Source organism: Carassius carassius, chromosome 11 (assembly GCF_963082965.1).
Source record: "Carassius carassius chromosome 11, fCarCar2.1, whole genome shotgun sequence".
NCBI classification, from domain to species: domain Eukaryota; kingdom Metazoa; phylum Chordata; class Actinopteri; order Cypriniformes; family Cyprinidae; genus Carassius; species Carassius carassius.
This window is the reverse complement of record NC_081765.1, coordinates 3,898,886-3,921,905: the sequence shown is the minus strand read 5'-3', so window position 1 is coordinate 3,921,905 and position 23,020 is coordinate 3,898,886. Positions and strand designations below refer to the sequence as shown.

Sequence of the window (23,020 nt, the reverse complement as noted above, 5' to 3'; positions counted from 1 at the left end):
CCTAAAGCCAGGAAACGATTCTTTAAACATTTTAATAGGTCTGTTTTAATAATCTCAAGATATTTTCTCATTTTATGCTACAACATAAAATAGATCAGAAGTAGCCCAGCTTTTACGTGTCTTAAAAAAGGCAGTTGTATCAAGTGGCTAAATGGGGCTACAGAGGTTGTCAATGACATTAAACATCATCACACTGAACAGGTCTAATTATCTACTGACTTTACAGCCTTTTTAATTTATGCACAAAGCTCTTGGAAACTTTTCTACCGTTAGATCAGACTGAAATAGCTGTTGGCAGCTTAGTGCTGGTCACCGCAGCGTACTTCATTTATAGCCTAACAGTAGCTTTTTATTGCAGTAAAGTGTGTCTCACCTCAAAGTATGAATCGTATTCTGCAACAATGAATTCAGATTTGGGTTTGTTTTGGCAGTAAACCACATACATGTGCAGTCTTCTCTCCTACACACACAGAAACAGGACACACTTCATGAGCAATGCACAGCTAACACGGCTAACAGGCCTGACGTCAGTCACATACTCACATGTTTACAGAACAGCTCGGGCAGCTTTTCTTGATCTTCAAGACATTTTTCCAGTTCACCAACAAAAAAGCTTCAGACAGCAACAAAATTAGACACATTCTGTTCATTTCTCAATAAGAGGAGCTAAGAGAATCAGAGATGCTTACTCTTTGTGCCAGTCATAGATCTGGTGAATGTTTCCGAAGACGATCTTATCTTTTCCTTTCATATCATCAGGAACTCCTTTCTCCTCTATTCTCTTCATAAACAACTTCAGAATAAAATATTTAATGTACATATGAGCCACTTGTCAAAACACATTCACCCAGAGTAAAAACAGATGTAATGCAAATGCAAATGAGTAATAAGGAATATGCAAATGGCTCTGATCTTAAGATAGAAGACAAATGAAGAAGGATAAAGTCACACTAGAGACATCATTTTCATGCTAAAGCAAAACTATGCCTTTAGTCACAGAATTATGTAATCTTATGGTGTCAGGATGTCAGCTATTCTCACCTCGACCACGATACCCAAATCTTTCACGTAGTCTTTTTCTGTCTGGATTAATTCATTCAGAACAAACCTACAATAGGACAAAAAAAAAGTGAACAAATGGACACAAAAAATGTGTCAGGTTATCACTCTTTTAAGGGTGTAGCAGAATGAAAAGAAAAACTGCCTACAGAGATAAGCTTTCCCATAAATATCTCTATTTAATGAGAGCCATATTGTTCAGGGAGATGACTTTCTCAATGTTGCCTGTTACATGAACATGGAATTATCACCAGATCTGGTTGCTTGAAAAGAATCGATGGCATTTTACCAGATGTTACCAGATATTTTGATTTTTATGTCTGGGCAATACAGTGAGATGAAAAAGAAAAGAAAAGAAAAACACCTTTATGTTTCTCAATCTTTTGACAGTCTCTTAATATTTATGCACTCACTCTGAAATGGCTTTTGTAAGCCCGTTTCTGCCAGTTATTGCAACTTTTTATCTCAATTCTGACTTTTTTTTATCACAACATTGTGAGATATAAACTCGTGACTTTTTTTCTTCCTAACTACAAGTCTGTATCTCACAATACTGAGGAAAAAAGTTAATTTTGAGATTTAAACTCGAAATTCTGAAAAAAAAGAAAAGAAAAAAAAAAATCAGAATTGTGAGATAAAAAAAAAAAAAAAAATCACAATAATTTTTGTTTTGTTTTGTTTTTTTATTCAGTGGCGGAAACGGGCTTCCATAATGGCTTGGAATGGTGCTGCATTTATTTTTATTATTTTATAATTTGTTTCATAAGAATTATTATTACTATTTTTTATTTATTTGTTGGTTTGTTTGTTTTTTGTGTATGTAGTATACATTTAATTGAGTAAAAATCTAATTTAAAATAAGCAATGTTTTCCACACTAGTTCTCACTAAATAAATAAATAGCCATTCATTTATACATTTCAATATAATAATATTAATTAATGCATTTTACATTAGGCATATTTTTTATGCATGTAACAAACACATAAATTATATATTAGGTTAATGCCAACCTGGAAGCCAAACGATAAATAGGAAACAAATACATAAATCAGGTGCCCTTACATTACATTAGCGGCAGCACAAACAACCTGTGATGTGGTCACTAGGACATGAAATCAAACATGCTATATTTGTAGAATTTACTCCCAGACCAACCCCAATGAGTGAAGCGCGTGGGTCTTACATTCGTCCACGCAGTGCTTTGGCTTTCTTCTCCAGTTCGGGGTCTCTGGGAGGCGCTGGGCTCTGCTCTGCTGGGTTCACGGTGCTGAATCCTGGGTACGAGCCTGGCTCCAGTGTCTAGAGGAACAGAGACACATGCAAATACTGTCAGAATTTGGAAGAGCCAGGTCTGATGTGGGAGAACAAACACTGTAATTAAACTTAATGAATTTAAATATAAATACATCTTGAATGTACTGCTCATGCACCTCTAGGAACAGAGTTGGGAAACAATGTCATACCCTACGTCCCAATTTAAGGTCTCAAGACATGTTTCAGAATCCGTCAGACAATAGAGACATTTTATGCATGCGGCAGCTGTAAGGGAAACTTCATCTTTGAATAGAGCAAACTGATGGACAATTAACTGAAACAGAAACATGCTCTTAAATGAACACGATGACATTCAGGTTTTTCTACACCTATAAAACAGGTTACAGAGCCACACAGAACACAAGACATGGGCATGTGAGACTATTGCACAAAATCACAGTAGTTCAACAGATGCTCAAGAGTTGTGATTGTCTCAGAGCAAGAGAAAACAGAACGGGAAAGAGGAAAACCAGGAGGTTTGTTGATCAAACCTCTCTGCTTGTGCCAGGAGAGGAGATCGGGTTTAGTGGCACACTCACCATCTTGGTTTTGACCAGTTTTTCTATTGCACTGACAAGCTCAGCAGCACTGGGGACGTCAGCAGAGCTCTGCTGTGAAGCCAGCAGCACAGACGACTACATGACAGCAGGTCAGGAGGAGAGAGGAAAGAACACACACACACGAGCAGATCAGAGCAGAAAGAGCTCAGGGTGCTGGGTTAGCCCAGGAGAAGAAGAGAAGCAAAGGCCATGCCAAGAACATGCCAAACATTTCACCTCCAAATCAAAAGACAAATAAATAAAACTAAACTAAAAAACAACAACAATAACTTAACTTCTTAAGACCCGTACAATTCGTTTTCAAAACACTTATTTTTATGACACAATATGTGATGCATAATACTCATGACATTATTTGTTGTATACACTACTATTCAAAGGTGTCTCTATATCTATAAGAAGTCTCTTGTCGATCTTATTGTGTAAAAACAACTATATTCTGAAATATTCCAGTTTAAAAATACTGTTTTCTATTTGAATATATTACAAAATGTAATTTCTTTCTGTAATGGCACATGTGTCAGAGTCACACGATCCTTCAGAAATCAGGATTTGCTGCTCAAGAAGCATTTCTGATCATTATCGATGTTGAAAACAGCTGTGCTGCTTGATATTCTTGAGGAAACTGTGACACATAGTTTAGGATTCTTTGATGAACAGAAAGTTAGAATAGAATATAAATAACAGCATTGATTTGAAATTGAAAACAAAGTTATTTACTGTCACTTTTGATCAGTTCAATGCACAGTCGAAAAAATACATAAAACTGTGAGAATGGGGATTTAAAAAAAACAGTATGAGAATGACAACAGCTCTAATTTTGTTGGGAAATGTGCTTAATTGTCATAATATTCGATACACAACGCAAACAAGCATAATGGCTTTATAAAACGGTCTTTAATTTCTTATTTCTTAGATTTTGACTTTCGATTTTAGAGTGAAATAAGGTCATGTTCTTTTCGAGATTCACCCCATCAGACGGCACTGGGTTGTAAACACATTACTAGTGCAATCTCAAGGCACAGCGCATAACAGAGCCAGAGCTGAGTGGAACAGTAAAAGTGTCACAAATACATAATTTAAGCTTCATTGCAACAACAGGGTGGATTTGTGGTTAGTTGAATGTGAGACAAGGAACCTCCGCCCGAGAGCAGTGACTGGCGATGTTGACATCAGGGAGGAAAAACAGAGTTAGTAAAGCCACTGTGTGTGTGTGTGTGTGTGTGTGTGTGTGTGTGTGTGTGTGTGTGTGAGAGGGAGGCAGGTGGAGATACTTATGAACACTTGACGAGTGACACACTTAGTATTTAATAAATCTCTCTTCACATTAATCACCCTGTGACATGACTCTCGTCACGCTGTGTGTGTACCTTCTCTTCCTGAGCAGACGGGTCTTTGATGATCTCCATTGGTGGAGGGAGGGGAGTGTGGGACTCGTCCTCAGGCTCTTCCTCTCCTCCGCTGTGCATCCCTGATGAAGGTTTGGGGAGTGTTCCTTCTACTTTACGCACTCTCTGGAAACACAAGAGCAAGTCATTTAGCAAATTCACAATGCGTGTTACAACTGTGTCATAGCAGTTCTCATAAACACCCCTGTGACTACAATACAGATCAGCCTCTTGTGTAAAAGAAGTGCACTAGTGTTGGGCGAGATGGTCATTTTTCAAATCGTCATATCGTCAGCCCGTGAGATCCACGATACACAATATTATCGAGCATGGGTGGAGCAAGAGAGAGACTCTTTGTTCTTGTCATAGCAGAACTATTTGGTGTTTAAACCGCGCAGGTGCGAGAGAGAGAGAGCCTATGGAGTCACTTATAATCAAAAAAAAAAAATACTTCTACATGTCGTCTGTTCTGACTCACAGCCTGTAAGTATGTTTTCATATATTCAAAGGATTTTCCACTGATGATTCAAACACGAGTTTTGAGCCAGACGTTTGCTCTGTCTAGATGCCCTTAAATCTGCACTAACGATGCGTTCCTGTCACGTATCACACATGCACACTTCAATAAGCCGAAAGAGGGTTATTGCATTTACATGCCACGTGAAATCGGGGTAAGAGGCAAAAAACGACCAGTTGTGACCAGTTTATGCTTACGTTTATGACCTTAATGCGATAAAAGAAAACGAGTTACCGCGTTTACATGACCAATTGCATTTTTGGCTTCTTAAGCATAATCGGCTTAAGAACGTGCATGTAAATGCTCTCATTGATAATTATGTTGCTTTGTATATTGAACATTGGTGTTTTTAATGTTATTACTAAAATCATGACTCAAGGCAACATATTACAGTGATATTATCACACTTATGTCAAACACCATAACCTTTGATAAAACGGTATCACACAGCCTTAAGTGGTTCACTGCTTTATTATTTGGCTTCTAGAGCAGCAGTTTAAATGCTCAGAATTTATTGGTGAAGAATTTGCTCTGAAAGACAGCAGACATGGTTAATAAGGGCCATTGTGGAGGGGTTCACATACCCTGCTTCTGAAATACAGAGGCTCTTTTGTACCAGCACATTATATGGCGCACAGCTTTAAAAAGTCAGGCTAATCATCACCCTCAGATCTGAACGGCTGCTGCCCGGCCATAGCAGCTCTTTAATACACCATTAATACAGCCAACAGAACAAGAGGCCTCCTTTTCTCTGTATGGCCATGATTGCGTAAAAAAAAACAAATAGTGGCGTGGTTATAAAACACTCTGACGTAAAAACTGCTGTCCACCATCACCACATGTTGTTAAACCAACTTAAAAATATCAACAACCAACCCTCGTTTTTGGGAATCCTTATGTAGAAGTGAAAATATTCTTTAAATAAACAAATTATGGAAATTTAGTTCAGTCTGTCCTGCTACTGAAAGACTGGACTGTATTTATGTTCGAAACATTATTATTATTAGCTCTTTATACAAACACAGATTGTGTCAAAGCAGTCTTACAGTGTTAAACTGGAAAAATGTGTGCTGATAATGCAAGAGGACAATAGAAAACAGTCATTCTGTGCAGTCAAGTCAACGATATTGCCAGTCCCCAACTAAGCAAGCCAAAGGCGACAATATTCAAAACCCCATGTTATTGATTAACTGTATGTGTTCTAGGGGTGTAACGGTACGCAAAAATCACGGTTCGGTACGTACTTCGGTTTTAAAGTCACGGTTCGGTTCATTTTTGGTACAATAAGGGAAAGAAATGCAAACATTAAACTGCAGGTTGTTTATTACTATAAACTTTTTTTAACAATTTGTTTACACTTTTTTTTAAATACGTTTTAATAAAAGATATATAAATAAAAAAAGAATAAGAAATAAAATACTGCTGCAAAGTTTTCCACTAAATAAAATACTCTCAGCCTCAAACCAATATCATATAATAAAATATAAAGAAAAATATAAATAAATAACTATGATTACAGTGCAGCATTACCAATCCCAGCTTGTAGGCCTGCTCATATTTAAAAAATATATATAACTTTTCCAAAGTGTAAAGTGCAGCATGTTTCAGTTTTTAGACCTGCTCAGATTTCGTTATTGCGTTGGACCGATCAGAATTAAGAGCAAAGGTCTGTTTAAATGCAGACGGGAGCTGTGTTTGAATCACAATCGTTTTTTTCCTAGTTGTAGTGATGTTCACACTCGCGTGATGCCTTTTGAAAACCTTAGGCCGGTGACACACTGGCATATTGCACCTGTCAAACATAGTCTATTTTGCCGTCAATACTGTTGACTAGGGGCGTAACGATTCACTCGTTTTCTCGATGCATCGATTACAAACCCTGACGATTCATATGCATCGATCTTGAAACATGATTTTTGAATCGTGAATCGCCGATCTCCGACAGTAATCAATTTAAAACACTAGGAATCAAATGAATCGCGATTTCTATAGTGATTCAGTGCTTTAAAAATATATACACATTAAATTACTACATGCAAAATTAATGGAGACCTTGAAGAGTGTTTGTGAATCGTGCTTCTAATCTGTCCTTCACACGCTCCACTGTTTAGCACCTGTGACTGTCACAGGATTGTGCTCACGCTCCGTTCCTCTCTGACGCAGCACACCTGCGATCTATAGAACCCATGGACCGTAATACTAAAGTCAAGTAGTTTTACTTTTCTGTAGTTTGTTAATGGCTCTCTGCATACTGACAACATTACCTGAGCAGTCGAAAGCTGCGTATTTATTGCATGGACGGAGCAGAAAGTGTTTAAATCCTATGCACAGTTCCTTTGAATGATAAATGTGTTTTAACTATGCTGATGAACCGAAAATATGAGGGAAACACTTAAAATAACCACATCATTAACACGAGCGCAAGGTTTATCTGATAATCAGATGCATGAAAGTAGCATTTGTTGATATAGAAACAGACATCGAGCACATTTTCTCTCAGAATCATTCGATGATGGAGAGGAAAAGTTACAACAGCTACTATACCATTTTATTCTGTATAAATGAGATAAAGAAGTTTACACACTGAAAGAGAAGGTATCTCGCTCTCATAGACGTGCCAGGCTATATCTGCAGCTAAACTGAATAAAAGCAGAATTAACTGATGAAACATTAAGAAAAAAAAAAACACAACAAATAAAATTTATGAATGATGCAGTGCTAATTGACATATCATTTATTACAGTACAGAAACTATAAAGTATATTTTCTGTGCAGAAAATTAAAATAATAGATAAATGTAGTAGCCTATATAAAACAAAACAAAATTATCGATTACAAAGTATTATTGTCGAGCAGTGTATTTGATTTCTTACAGCAAATTAAAAGTAATAAAAAAAGAAGAGAATTCATTTTTTTTTAAAAATATGAAAATACATAGGCTACATACATAAAATGATTTTATTTGACATTTTCACTTCAGAAATGATGGCTACGCCCCTGGTGTGACAAAATGTTAGTAGATACATAATACTTTTAAAGCTCTTTTTTTAAATCTTGGCTTACATACATTTTTACTTATGCCATGTCATGCCATAGCACCATTAAACTAGCATTTAACAATGGACAAAAGTTGTTTTTTTAAGGCTGCTGTGTGATTTGCACCCTAATTATGCATTTAAAGAATTTAGGGGAAGCATTGAAATAATCCTGTGAATGCACTTAAAGAACGCAGAATCGAATCATTATAATCGAGTCAAACTGAATTTAATTGTGAATCGAATCGAATTGTTCTAAATTTGCAAAAATTGTTCTTGAATCGAATCGAAAACCTATGAATTGTAAATAGAATCGAATCGCTGCCTACCCAAAGATTCACAGCCCTACTGTTGACGGTGTTCTTTATCAGTAGGCTTTATATTTAAGCTCAACATGAAGTATAGATATTGTTGTCATGAAGTCAAGATCCTGGTCTGTCGGCGGCCCCCCTCTGTCACCTACAGTAGCAGCAGCACGCCAGCGCCGCGTCAGGAACGATTCTGGTGTGTAAAGACACAGAAAACGCGAGGCAGCCGTCACGCAGCTGACACGCAGCAGAAACGCCACGCTCACGCCATGCAGCCAGTGTGTCACCGGCCTTAGAATCAGCTGCAGGCCGGGATTTGTGCTGAACGCGGAGACTTCCGCCACTTAATATGTTGGTTTGGAAACACGAAAATGTACCTATGTTCCACATACAAAATATTGCATTCGGTCATTCAGTACACATGTGCACCGTACCGAAAGCCCTGTACCGGAACGGTCCAGTACGAATACACGTACCGTTACACCCCTAATGTGTTCTACTAAAATTACTAATGAAATGGTATGAAAATCACTTTTTCCTACGGAGAAAAATAGTTGAGATGAACAGTTGAGTTGTACCTTTATGAACATAAAAATTTTTTGTTACTGAACTGTCATTAAAACCACATATGCAAAACAACGAAATGGCCAAAAACGTGGAGAAAAAAAATCTGGTCTGTCTGTGTGAGAACTGCAGAGCAAAAACACAGTAAAAATATTGTATTGCAGAGAGAGCAACCACCATTGTGGTTTTGTGGCCATATAGCATAGTAATAATGCAAGTTTTCTCTCAATGTAGTATGAAAACTATTAACATTCCAGTAAGTGGAAAAAATGTACAATACCTCCTCCAGAGTGTCATCCTGTTGCTCAGGCGGTCCCAGATCAATGCTCTTACGTCCATCACGTTTCTGCTTCTGTTTGCTAGGGATCTTCTTAATGTTGCTTCCGTGACTGAGACGCCGGACCGGGCTGGTCAACCATTTCTTCAGTGTATTCCCAGAGCGCTTGGGTCCAGGGGAGCAGCTCTGCAGGGAGTTCAGGGATGCCTGCGGCTGCAATGTGGCCACGGACTCTGTCTTTCCTTCTGGGCCACTAATCGCATAGTTTTCTGTTGGACAAAGAACATAGAGAACGGTGAATGAAAGTGAAGTTCATGATGAAGGTGATGATCAATCATAAAATATTTTTTTACGGAATATTCTAGTTAAAATTCAAATTAAGTTATGATTAAATTTTTATATTAAATGTATAATATTCAATTTCTGCATCATTGACATTACCAAATGGAATTGTGAAAATACTAGTTGGGGAAAATAGGATTGTCAAATACTCCACCCATCCAACCCAAATGGCCAGACAAAACAGGCAGTCCCACCCCAAACTCACACCTCTGGTTGACACAATGGTTGGGAGTCAAACAAACAGAACTATTTTTTGAAAGCACCAGATAGCCATAGTGTTTATGCTTTTCTGAGAGCATACAGACTATGGACAACATCTGTGGCATGTTGTTGATGACCATATTTCACAGACTCACCCCTCAGATTGTTTCAAAGAAAACGAAAAGAAAATAAGCTTACAATAATGAACTTACAATGGAAGTCTAATAAAGCACTTATATAAATTTTGTAGTAAACATTACTTGAGTTATAAAGTTTTAATGAATTGAATTAACCCTAAACTAGTGATATATTGGTTTCCTCCCATTCCCAGTCAAAATCACCTGAACACGATGTTTTCAATCAGCTCTATTCTTTCCTGACACATAAAGTTTTGCTCAAGTTTGCTTTACTCAACAGGACATTCAAGAGGACAGTCAATAGAGATCAGTCCGGAAGCTCAGCTGGAGGCAAGACCCACTTTCAGATGATCAATCCTCAATCTCAAACCTTTCGACCCCAGAATACGAAATCCTCCAGTGTATCATCCTGAGCCTTGGTCCCTTGATCACCCTGTCTGGGTTTATTCTGAGAACAACTGGCTGGAGGTACATTATCCCTTACTTAACTTCACACAGGGGTGCCTTAGGGTTCGGTGTTTGGCTCGCTTCTCATCTAATTACAATTAGTTATATATTAAATTGGTCATTTGATGTTGCTAAAAATAACATTATTTTGTGTATTTGGTTTAATAAAATGAATTTATGTGGTTTAAGGTTAAAAAAAATCATTTTCCAGATACTGTACATTATTGTTTCTCCTCTATGCCCCACCTTTCTTAAACACTTTGATTTTTACAAAGCTCATCGGTCTGAAAAGCAAGGTATTTTCTGATTGGCCAGCTATACAGTGCTTTGTGATTGGCCGAATACCTCAAGCGTGTGGTGGAAATGTAACAACCCTGGCCATTCTGTGATGCTGTCTCCCGGCACAATGAGACAACGCCAATAAAACCCATTAAAAATTAGGCATTTGTTGCATCCAGTGGGGACATTACTGATTATAATAACTTATACTTTCTTTTTACGCATTGCATCATGCTGCGTAAACATAAACCATGTCTGCATTTGTGATCAAAGAAAAAATAAACAACGAGCACTACTCTACACTGCTCAAAACTCGCATTTGAATCATCAGTGGAAAATCCTTTACATATGTAAACAATGACTTGACTGTGAGTGACAACGACCGCCATTGTAGTCTACTCCCAGGATCAGGAAGCAGTCCTCCATAATATGCATTGCACACATCTAAATATTTGGGTTGAACTGTTCTGGAACAGTGTTGTAAATACAATTTAAACACTGATTTCTAGTTATGTCCTCTTTTGTTAGGCCAAACAAAGTATTTTTGCTTTCACAATGAAACACAGCATCTCCACAACATGGCGGCAGCAACAATACTACAGCGAGAATCAGAAGTTATGCCTTCTTTATTTGCAAGAACATTTGGGCAGCGTTATGCAAATCTTCCCACACAGTGACATAGACATGTGAGGCATTTTATCAGGGCAAGGACAAGGACCAGTCTTAACTATTATCAAGAATATATATTTGGGTTTGAGACTTTAGTCTTTGCAACTTTAGGCAACTTATCCATTTATGAACAGATTGTATAACTCCAAAGAGAAAGGAAAACTTGATATCGCAACATATGACCCCCTTTAATCAAATTGAATGCAACATATTTAATTCTAGAGATGCATAATATGGTATATTATGCATAATATAAAGTAAAAGTGAAAAAAGTGAAAGTGACGTGACATTCAGCCAAGTATGGTGACCCATACTCAGAATTTGTGCTCTGCTTTTAACCCATCCGAAGTGCACACACACAGAGCAGTGAACACACACACACACACTGTGAACACACACCCGGAGCAGTGGGCAGCCATTTATGCTGCGGCGCCCAGGGAGCAGTTGGGGGTTCAATGCCTTGCTCAAGGGCACCTAAGTCGTGGTATTGAGGGTGGAGAGAGAACTGTACATGCACTCCCCCCACCCACAATTCCTGAGACTTGACTCGGACTTGGAAGTTAAAGACTCGGGACTTGACTTGACTTGAGACAGGATGACTTGAATGACTTGAGTGTTAATCACATCATGTTTTCAGTTTGAATATAAAATATATAAATTATTTTTAAAAATAAATTTGATTACTCAGCTGGAGCGCAGGCTGAGAATCGCGTTGTCATGACTGGACCAGGACAATATCATCAGTCATGCCCTCTCTACCTTACGCAGACCACGCCCACTTAGATCAGATATCACATCACATCAACATCTCAGCTTGAGGGGTACCGAGGGTCATCACTTTTGTCATCAATAATTCGCGCCTAAAAACGCGTGGAAATCGCTAGGCGCGCTGCTTTCTCCTTGTTTCCAAAGCGCTCGGGCAGTTGCGCCCCTGAGGCGTCTGCCGTTGCTAAGCAACCATGACGCGCTCTCTCCGTGACGAGCAAATAAATGGATTTGCAGCACTAAAAATCGCTTGCAGTAGCTCTGCTACTAAATTTATTTAAAAATGGCAATCCATATACAGCTATGATCAGCTGTTCCTTCATCTTGGCTGAGCTTTCAACGTTGTTACGGGAAAGGATGAAGCTGATTGATTGGTTCTTGTCACATGACCAGTGGTGCCCTTGCGGCTCTCTGAAAAGTTGAGATGTTTTTAACTCAATGCGATGCGGACGCGATTGGAAAAAACGAGCGTGTCGCACCGTCTGTGCGTCGCGACCGCGTTGCTTCCATTATTAGCGTGCATACCGGTGGCGCATAAATGGTGGGATAGGCCACATCGTGCTCGGCTTGCAGACAAGACTCTCTCGAATCTTATATTTTGCAAGTGCAATACCTTGTAATAGAGGTAATGACTTACGGATATACTCTGAGAGAGAGATTGTGTGTGTGTGTGTGTGTGTGTGCGTGTGTGTGTGTGTGTGTGTGTGTGTGTGTGTGAGAGAGAAAGAGAGAGAGAGAGAGAGAGAGAGAGAGACACTCGTGCTTCACCTGATGAAGGAAACCCAAACTGAGTCTGACTTCAATCACAACCCCAACATTCAGAAACTAATTGACGAAAATCTGAAGTATAATTAAGATGAAAAATGAAAAAATGAATTTGAGCTCCAAACCAAACTCCAGTGTTATTCGGCCCTAAACAGAACCACAAAACTGGCAAATTACTTATCACTCAAGCAATTAAAAGAAAGACAAATCCTTTCAAAATATCGACTCAGTGATCATGATTTGGAAATAGAGATTGGTAGACATAAAAGATCCTGGCTACCGAGAGAAGAGAGACTGTGCAAACACTGTGAGCTGAATCAAACAGAGGATGAGAAACACTTCCCAAATACAGCACTACAAGAGAAACATTCTTCCCACAGTTTGAAGCTTCGAATCGTTCATTCTTGTCTCTAAATGACTCGGAGAAACTACTCTATATACTTGGAGAGAATGAGACGGCAGTCACAATAGCTACTAAATATTTATACACCATACGAAAGGGATAATTTATTGTATTCAACTGTTTTATTTTATATTCTTAATTCTATATAATTACTATTATTAATATTAGAAATATTATCTGCTGCTGCTATTTTGATTGTATTGTATTTTATTGTAATCATATTTTATTCTGTATCTAAATGCTTTGGCAATACTGTAACTCAAATGTCATGCCAATAAAGCAACTTGAACTTGAACTTGAGAGAGAGAGAGAGGAGAAATGTAAGAAAGTTTAATGTTGTATGTAAACTGTGTTTGAGGGGAAGTTGTGGCCTAATGGTTAGAGAGTCAGACTTGCAATCGAAGGGTTGTGAGTTCGAGTCTCGGGCCGGCAGGAATTGTGGGTGGGGGGAGTGCATGTACAGTGCTCTCTCCCTCAATACCACGACTGAGGAGCCCTTGAGCAAGGCATCGAACCCCCAACTGCTCCCTGGGCGCCGCAGCATAAATGGCTGCCCACTGCTTCCGGGTGTGTGTTCACAGTGTGTGTGTGTGTGTGTGTGTTCACTGCTCTGTGTGTGTGCACTTTGGATGGGTTAAATGCAGAGCACAAATTCTGAGTATGGGTCACCATACTTGGCTGAATGTCATGTCAGTCGTGTTAGAGAGAGAGAGAGAGAAAGAGAGAGAGGTGTTCAGAGAGGAGTCTGTTGGATGTTTAGCTGTTATTTGTTTTATGGACTCAATGTTGAAAATGTAAAACATTTCTGTTGGCAGAAGTGAAAAATAAATAATTTTATGAAGTTACAATTTTGTTTGATTCCATGATGTATTTTACTGAACATGAGTATTTACAATGCAAATCCAAATTATTTTAATTTACTGTTACTTATATCTTGTCTTTTAACTTTATTAAGATCAGACTCTGCAGGTAAAATTACAATAATAAGGTGACTTGACTTGGACTTGACTTGACTTACTACAGGACTTGACTTGACTTGACATAACTTGTGACTTGACTTGACTTGACTTGCCCAAGAAAAAAATACTTGGGACTTACTTGAGACTTGAAGGTTAAGACTTGAGACTTACTTGAGACTTGCACATGTGTGACTTGGTCCCATCTCTGATTTAACATTTCAAACAAATTGGCATTATATCTCACTGAAGCATCACTGAAAAATGTCAACGTATTTTTTTTTCTCTTGCTGATTCATGATAAGATCATCAAGTCTCATAACCAGAAGAAGAACTTGTTCCGAACGCCCATGTGTGGATGACATCTGTGCATTTAGTACGCTCTTTAATGGCTGACTCATTAGAGGAACTGACCTTTTGAGAGTTGATCGTAAAGCTTGTGACTGAAATATAAGTGAATCTCTACTACAACAGAACAACTCTGCAGAAATCTCTGCCTCAACTGAGCATTGAGCTGTCAGAGTCCTAAAACAGAACCACCAGGCTAGACTGAACACGTGCGAGCCATTCACGAGAACCAGCTATCACAGGAGTGTGTGTTCATCTGCTGCTTGTTGGAGTGCATCCCGTCAAGTGCTGTTGAGCTTTTTGAAGAGCGAACCTGCGTAATACACAGACTGACTGACGACAAACGCGGAGTCTTGTGAGTGTGTGATTATGTGTGGAGCAAAGAGAGGCTTTAATGAGAACAGTCATTAAGCACTGCCCTTTACACACACACACACACACACACACACACACACACACACTTCTCCTGCTGCTGCATCAGTAACCGAGAGACAGACAGAGTTCTTTGTTCTTTTAAGTGGTCACATCACATTTCCACAGAAAGCAGCATCTGGATCATATGACTACTTTTACTACAAAGCAAAACCACCTAACAGATATCAGAGTCCTGCTCATGGAAAGCTCCTGCAAGAAATGTTATAGAACTGAACATGTATAAATATGCCAAAATTCTGAATAAAACTGACTTTGGCTAGTATATTATGCCGAAAGTCCGTTACTCTTCATTTGGCTAGTAACTTTATTAGGAACTGCAACATTGCATGGTTTAAGTTACAAGTATGTCTGAACCTCATAGATAAAAGGGATGTGAACAATGCGAATATAAATGCTCTTTTTTTTCTTTTATCAAATTTTGCCACATTAAGGCACCAAAACTAAAATATGAGGAAAAAAAAAAAAAATAGTAGTTTCATTGATAGACAAGAATGACTCAAATAGGTATATAATGCTGCAAATAAATGATCTTAATATTACTAATACTATGCATGTTTAGGTTTTATATATATATATATATATATATATCTTTTTTTTCATAAAAATAAAAACAATTACTTTAAATTTCATGGCCTGTAAATTTAAGTCACTGATGCTGTCAAGCTTAAATAGTCATTTTTGCAGACCGTTTTTCAATCCCAGTTTTCGTTAACAATACCAAACCGACTTTTACAGCAGTAAGTGGTATTTAAAAAAAAAAAAATAGAAAGAAAGAAAACTCAGTGCTAAAGACAGAACACTCTAATTGACTCTCTAATTATCACCAATTGTGACATCACTTCCTTCAGGTTCTGTTCTTCTACTCACAGGTACTTCACTGGCCTATTGCAACTCAATCCAGCGGATCTGTGCAGTAAAAATACCATGCATGACTTCATTTGAGGAGTACTGTGGCATGGCAACTCCCCTGAAATCCTCAAAGAGAGAAAAACGAGCCCAAAAGTCTCTGAGTTGTGAAAGAGTGACTGATACTCTCACCTCATACTCCTGATACTTCCCACAGAGAGACTGAAAGAAATGATGTCATGGTTATCAATTTGAAAAAAGTGAAACAAAAACGAATAAACAAGCTATCATTTAGAAGCACATGCTCTGGAAAAAAGAATGTACCACGATTTACACACAACAGTTTGATTACTGTTAGGGATGGGCGTTTTCCACAAATATCACATTCGAATATTTGAGCTCACAAAAAACAAATATTCGAATATTCGTTTTTTTTAATTAAGTTTAATGAGTCAGACGTTATTTTTCAGCAACATTTGTTTTCGTCATTTTGAACAAGCTTACAATAAGCTACAACATTACACATTATTGAAGTTGCATGTGCTCTTTATTATATCCAACGAAAAAGAAGAAAAACAAAGAAGAAGAATGAATAACAGAACTGTAGTGACACAACTACATGGCAATACAACAGTGACACCTATTGGCAAATTACTATATTACAACACTCCCACTTAATTTTACAATAGGACTAAGCCATTTCTTAGTAAATTATATTAACCAAAAAAAAAAAAAATTATGCCATGTTATACTGGTTTACACCGTAACATATTTAACACTAAACACATTCTAGCCCTTTTAAGATCAGACTAAACAGAATTAAATGAAACAAAGTCCAATCTCACTCCTAAGATACTCAAACTTCTGCCTCACCAATGGCTTGGTCAAGATGTCAGCCTTCATGTCATCTGTGGGACAATATTGCAGTTGTATTTGTCCATTCTGCACACATTCACGAATGTAATGGTAGCGAATGTCAATGTGCTTGGTTCTTGAATGATCAACTGGATTCTTTGCGATTGCAATGGCTCCTTGGTTGTCCTCCAGGATGACCACAGGAGTAGCATCCATTCCAAGATCACTCAGTAGTCGTCTAAGCCAGGTACATTCCTGAGCTGCTTGACTAAGTGCAACATACTCAGCCTCCGCTGTTGAAAGAGCAACAGTTGACTGTTTCTTGCTGAGCCAACTCACCGCTCCTCCACCCAGTAAGAACACATTTCCGGTTGTAGAGCGACGATCGTCCTGGTCTCCTGCCCAGTCAGCATCTGAGAAACCGACCAAAGTTCCAGACTCTGACCGCTCATACTTGAGAGCGAGATTCAGTGTACCCTTCAAGTACCGTAAAACTCTCTTCACTGCAGTCAGATGTGAAACATTTGGATTTGCATTGAACTTTGACACAACGCTCACAGCTTGTGCTATGTCCGGCCGTGTGGCCATCGCAGCATACAGTAGACTACCAACCATAGACTGGTAAGTACTTGGGTTCACAGGCTTGCTGACACCATCGTCCCTTTTTAGCTTTACATTTGCATCAGCTGGAGTTGCAACAGGGTTTGCATCATGCATACCATACTTCTGAAGAACGGCTTCAATGTAATGCTTCTGATGAAGAAACACACAGTTTTTGTCTTTGTCTTGGATGACAGAGATTCCCAAGATGTAGGACAGTTCTCTCATGTCCTTCATCTTGTAGCGCTTCTTAAGAGCAAGTTTCAGCTCTTCCATGCTTTCCATCGACTCTGTGATCAGAATTAGATCATCAACATACACAGCTAATATCTCCAGCTCCTGTCGAGATCTCACGAACACACATGGGTCTGATGTACTCTGTTTGAATCCAATGTTCTTCATGAACTCTGTGAAAGTTTTGCTCCAGCAGCGAGGGGACTGCTTCAGTCCATATATTGACTTCTTCAGCTTGCACACCAAACTTTCTTCTCCTGGTCTGATGTATCCCTCTGGTTGCTCCATATAGATTTCCTCATCCAGGTGTCCATTTAGAAATGCGGTTACCACATCCATCTGATGCACATGCATGTTATTCTGGATTGCAAAGAACAGCAACGTACGTATTGAGCTAAAACGTACCACGGGTGAAAAAGTTTCATCGTAGTCAGCACCATACTTCTGTGAGTAACCCTTAGCCACAAGTCTGCACTTGTATCTCTCCACTCGTCCGTCACTATGATGCTTGACTTTAAACACCCATCTTGATCCTATGGCTTTCCGATCCTTTGGTAGTTTCACTAAAACCCATGTCTTATTTTCCAGCAGTGATTCATATTCCAAGTCAGCAGCCTCCTGCCATTCCTTTGCATTTGGACTCATCATTGCCTCTTTCAGTGTGCTTGGTTCTGCAACACAACAAACAGTAGCATAATGATCAACAGTCACCAGGTCGGCAAACTCATCATAGCCATATCTCTTAGGTGGTTTTCTGATTCTGCCACCTTCTCTAGCAGTTTCATCGACAGTAGCATCGACTGGGGTTCTTTCGTCAGTTTTCATGATAACTTCATTCTCCGAACAAGAAATATCCACTTCTTGTTTCAAGTCAAAGTCTGACTCGTTGAAGATCACATCCCGACGAATTAGAATCCTTCTTTTTTCTTCGTCAAACAAGCGATAGCCCTTGGCATTGTTGGCATATCCCACGAAACGAAGCTTCACAGCCTTTTTGTCCAGTTTTCTTCTTTCAATGTCTGGGACATGTGCATAAGCTACGCAACCAAACACTTTCATGTGACTCACATTTGGCTGTTTGTCGCACCATTTCTGGTAGGGCGTCACTTGTTTCAGAACAGATGTGGGGAGTCTGTTCTGTATGTAAGCTGCGGTCGCTACAGCCTCTGCCCAGTAAGACTTTGTTAATTTAGCGTGAGAGAGCATGGTTCTCGCTGCTTCAATTAATGTCCTATTTTTTCTTTCTGCAACACCATTTTGCTGAGGTGTGTGAGGTACAGTTGTCTCATGGTGGATACCTTGAGCCTTCAAGTATTCTTGAAATTCTTTGGATGTGTATTCCCCACCATTATCCGTTCTGAGTCTTGCTATTTTCTGTCCGCACTCATTGGATAATATTTTCTCAAATTCCTTGAATTTGCAAAGAACTTCACTCTTCTGTTTCATAAAGTACACCTTGCAACATCTAGAATAGTCATCAATAAAAGTCACAAAGTACTTTGATCCACCTATAGATTCAGTCTGCATGGGGCCGCAGACGTCACTATGAACCAACTGTAGTTTACGTTTGGAACGGATTTCTCCCACTGGCTTATGTGGCTTTCTAGACAGCTTGCCTTCCACACATGCTTCACAGAATGGAACTTCTTTCTCTGCAGGATAGTCCACTCCATTCACCAGTTTTTTAAGTTCCTTCAACTTAGTGGTGTGACCCAGTCGTTGATGCCACAAGCTGGTTGCTACTAATGCACTTGATGCACAGTGACAGGTGGGCGACCTTCCCTCAACATCCAGCTGATACATTCCATCAGATCTTTGTGTTCCCATTCCTCTGAGATTTCCATTTTTATCACGGATGTAACAGCGAGACTTCTTGAACTGCACCGTATTTCCTTTTTTTACAGCAGCTCCCACTGAGAAGAGATTCCCGGATAACTTGGGAACATACAGCACATCAAACATTGTGACATTTTTTACATCACTGATTTTTAATGCCATTCTCAGTTTAACATTACCAAATCCTAGAGCATCAACCACTCTGCCATCACCAAGTTTCACAGACTGTGTTTTTGGAAATTTCTGGTAATCTTGAAGAATTTCTTCATGACACGTCATGTGCTTTGAAGCTCCAGAGTCGATCAACCACTCTACCTGTTGTGTCATCTTATCCTGATTTGCCTCTCTGGCGACGAAGGCACTCTCAGACGAGTCTTCATCATGTTCACATGTTACATTTTTGGCTTTGTGAGTTTTAGTCTGTTTTTTCTTACTTGGACAGTCACGCTTGATATGTCCTTCTTTCCCACACTTGTAACATCTCCACGAGCCGGATCTGTCAGCTCTCACTGCCTTGGAGTTAGCCTGCATATCACTACGAACTAGTGTTGACATTGCTGATGCGCCTCCAGAAGCAGCACCACTGGACATAGCACCGCCATAGTTACCATCAGCAGACACTCGTTTTTGTTCTTCATTTATTAATGCTTGCTGAACAAACTGCAGTGTTAAACTGTCCAACTTAGTTTCCAGTGCAGTAACAATTGTAGCATAGCTTGCTGGCAAGCTACCCAGCAGTGTTACAATCTGGTCCTCCTCTTCAATCACCGCACCTATTGCCCCTAGCTGGTCAGTTAGCTCCTTCATTCGTTTCAAGTGTTCAGTTATGTTTTCTCCTTCCTTCATTTCACATCTGAAGTATTTTTTCTTCAGAAACAGCTTGTTTGCAAGAGTGTCTCTCTCAAAATGTCCTTTTAGCGTGTCCCACGCTTCCTTAGGGGTCTTACAGCTTGTTATCAGGTACAACTGAGACGTACTCACATTCAGCACCAACACAGAAAATGCTTTTTCTTTCCGTTTTTCAAATTCTGCTCTTGCCTGTGCATTTGCTCCTTCTGCCACGTTGTCAGTCTCCATCACCATGCCCCATAGTCCTTTAGCTTTCATCAAATGTTCCATTTGAAATTTCCACGTTGCCCAGTTCTCTGGCCCACTCAGCTTTTCAATAAACAGTTTATCCTCCATTGTGAGTTCCACAACACTGTCTATTTCACAAAAAAGAAATAGTGTAAAACTACCTTTTTTTTTTTTTTTTTGCTTTAGCGAAGATCTGGGCCCATAACCTATTGAAGTTGCATGTGCTCTTTATTATATCCAACGAAAAAGAAGAAAAACAAAGAAGAAGAATGAATAACAGAACTGTAGTGACACAACTACATGGCAATACAACAGTGACACCTATTGGCAAATTACTATATTACAACACACATCGTGTTTTGTAGCTGAAAACCTTTAACAATGCGTGCAAACAAACAAAAGTACAGATTAAAAGCAAAAAAAAAAAAAAGTGAACAAAGAAAAAACGTAAAGCAGCCTGCAGCAATTAGGCTATTGTACAGAATGTAGCTTACACTTAACTTTTAAACTGTCAGCAAATCTATTTTGCTTTTTTTCTATTGTTTCAAATGTTCTTGTTAAGAAATACGGGCATGTAAACATGATTCGGGGAAAGTCGGCTCAATAAGGCCGGCTGCGGAGAAAACGCGCTCTGACGGCACAGACGTTGGCGGGACTCACAACGGTGTGCTAAGCGAATACGTTTTGTTAAGCGCTTCGTGTTTTCGTTTCACCACTGAATGGGATCCTCATCTGGTGGAATACATGGAATACATGGCTCCATCAAGAACTGTTCCCGCTTGTCTCGGCTGGACTCTCTGTAATCATCGCTGGAGAACTGGCTCAGCCTTTTCCGACGAGTGGGCATTGCATCTTCTTCATCGTTGGTGACAGCGGCTGCATCCGCACCACTCGCATCAAGGAAAATGTTCTGATAATGTTCAAAAAAGGTTTTTTTCCTTACTTCTCTCATGTTTTCATCGAGAAACCTGAGATGTTTGTGCCGAGGGTCTAGGGCAGACGCGAGAAGAGGAGTTTTCACTGCATTCTCCAAGTTAGCTGTGTTTATTCGTTGCTTGAGAGATGACGCAACAATGTTCTTGGATCACTTTGATTCTCCACGACATCAATCAATCAATCAATCAACATTTATTTGTATAGCGCTTTACAACAACCGTCAGGTATCCAAAGTGCTTCACATCATAGAATACAATAAACATCATATCATAAAATACATATAACAAAAAAGAAAACAGCAAGAGGGAAATTGTGTCACCACTACTATGTATTAAAAGCCATCCTAAACAGGTGGGTTTTAAGTTTAGACCTAAAAAGAGTTTCATCTGCAGTTGTACGGATATGAGGGGGTAACTTGTTCCAAAGTCTTGGGGCAGCAACTGCAAACGCCTGATCACCCCAACGCTTGTACTTTGACCTTGGGACTTCTAAAACCAGTTGATTTGAAGACCGTAACGACCGGCTGTGCTCACGCAGGGTTAAAATCTCACTTATGTACTCCGGTGCTCGGCCATTTAGGGCCTTAAAAACGAACAACAAAATCTTAAAATCTATTCTAAACTGTACTGGAAGCCAGTGTAAGGAATAGAGGACAGGAGTAATGTGTACACGCTTAGGTGTATTTGTTAAAAACCGAGCGGCAGCATTTTGCACAAGTTGAAGTCGTGCAATAGAGCCTTGACTTAAACCTACATAGAGAGCATTACAATAATCCAACCTCGAACTAATAAAAGCATGAATCACCTTTTCTAGATCATGCCTATTAAGAAAAGGCTTAACTTTAGCTAGAAGACGAAGCTGAAAAAAACTCATTTTGACAATATTGCTGATTTGCTTGTCAAATTTCATGTCGCAATCAAAAGTAACCCCTAAATTTCTGACAGCAGGCTTAAGGTATGGAGCCAAAGCCCCCAAACTCACCGCTGAACCGTTTGGGTTGCCGAAGATGATACACTCCGTTTTTTCATTATTTAAACTAAGAAAATTTTGTGACAACCACATCCTAATATCATCGATACAACTAAGTAGGGAGTCTAGTGCGACATTATCATTCGGTTTTAAAGGCAAATAAATCTGCAAGTCATCAGCATAACAGTGAAAGAATAGATTGTGCTTTCCTATAATACTCCCTAACGGCAACATATATAAAGAAAACAAGATTGGGCCAAGAATTGAACCCTGGGGTACCCCACAAGAAAGAGGAGCAGCCGACGAGGAGCATTCACCAATCATAACAGAGAAGCTCCTATCTGCTAAATAGGAGCTAAACCATTGAAGTGCCAAACCTCGAATGCCCACACAATGCTCAAGACGAGAGAGGAGGACTGCATGGTCCACCGTATCGAACACTGCTGTGAGGTCCAAAAGCACTAACACAGCAGGACTCCCGGCATCCACAGACAAGGCAATATCATTATGTACTCTTAGCAGTGCAGACTCCGTACTGTGACGTGATCTAAAACCAGACTGAAATTTTTCAAGGACAGAATTTTTCTGCATAAAGGCTTTTAACTGTATAAAAACAACTTTTTCCAAAACCTTTGACAGAAAAGGCAGATGAGAAACTGGTCTAAAGTTAGATAACACTGAAGGGTCAAGATTTGGTTTCTTAAGTAGAGGCCTGACCACAGCATGTTTAAATGCAGCTGGGACACAACCTAGACTAAGACACAAATTAATTAAAGTGAGTAAACTTGACCCAATGGTGGTATTAAAAACTTATTTCACTATCCTGGCTGGGACAATGTCTAACGGACAGTTGGTGGGTTTCATGTGCTGCACTACCTCAGAAAGCAGTGTAAGTG

The 23,020-nt window shown here is 39.3% G+C and overlaps 1 protein-coding gene across 2 annotated transcripts in view; it reads right to left on the bottom strand.

Moving 5' to 3' along the window:
- kalrna (kalirin RhoGEF kinase a) overlaps positions 1–23,020 on the bottom strand; it is a 278,413-nt gene that overhangs the window by 33,838 nt on the left and 221,555 nt on the right. Inside the window, exons 35-42 of one of the 2 annotated variants that reach the window (XM_059561398.1) lie at positions 9,028–9,293; positions 4,306–4,449; positions 2,915–3,010; positions 2,245–2,360; positions 1,042–1,108; positions 690–793; positions 544–613; positions 374–460 (exon numbers count right to left, since the gene is read on the bottom strand). In XM_059561398.1, the coding sequence (XP_059417381.1) occupies positions 374–460; positions 544–613; positions 690–793; positions 1,042–1,108; positions 2,245–2,360; positions 2,915–3,010; positions 4,306–4,449; positions 9,028–9,293 (950 nt within the window). The remainder of the gene's footprint in view (positions 1–373; positions 461–543; positions 614–689; positions 794–1,041; positions 1,109–2,244; positions 2,361–2,914; positions 3,011–4,305; positions 4,450–9,027; positions 9,294–23,020) is intronic. The other variant, XM_059561397.1, reaches the window with a different exon arrangement.